This window comes from Eurypyga helias, unplaced genomic scaffold (assembly GCF_000690775.1).
Source record: "Eurypyga helias isolate BGI_N326 unplaced genomic scaffold, ASM69077v1 scaffold24936, whole genome shotgun sequence".
NCBI classification, from domain to species: Eukaryota; Metazoa; Chordata; class Aves; order Eurypygiformes; family Eurypygidae; genus Eurypyga; species Eurypyga helias.
In genome coordinates this window covers 1-213 of record NW_010258891.1, presented here as the reverse complement: position 1 = coordinate 213, position 213 = coordinate 1, and the positions used below count along the sequence as shown (strand labels likewise).

At 67.1% G+C, this 213-nt stretch overlaps 1 protein-coding gene across 1 annotated transcript in view; it reads right to left on the bottom strand.

The window, feature by feature from the left end:
- Positions 1-207, bottom strand: part of ULK3 (unc-51 like kinase 3) — a gene marked incomplete at its 5' end in the record, with an annotated part of 3,865 nt that extends 3,658 nt beyond the window's left edge. Inside the window, one exon of the mRNA XM_010154525.1 lies at positions 70-207. Within this exon, the coding sequence (XP_010152827.1) occupies positions 70-207 (138 nt within the window). The remainder of the gene's footprint in view (positions 1-69) is intronic.
- Between the last annotated feature and the right edge of the window lie 6 nt (positions 208-213).

Below are 213 nucleotides of genomic sequence, written 5' to 3'. Positions count from 1 at the left end.
CCCCGCCTCCACCACCAGCTCGGTCTGGGGGAGACGAGAGGGGGGACTCGGCACTCGGCCCCCCCACACCCCCAGGGATCTGCACCCCCAGCACCCTGCTCACCGCCCTGCAGAGGCTCTCGGGGCCAGGGATGTGCTCCATATCCACGAAAGGGTGGGCAAAGAAGCGCTCGAAGGAGATGCGTTTCAAAGGGTCCCTCTCCAGGAGCTGTC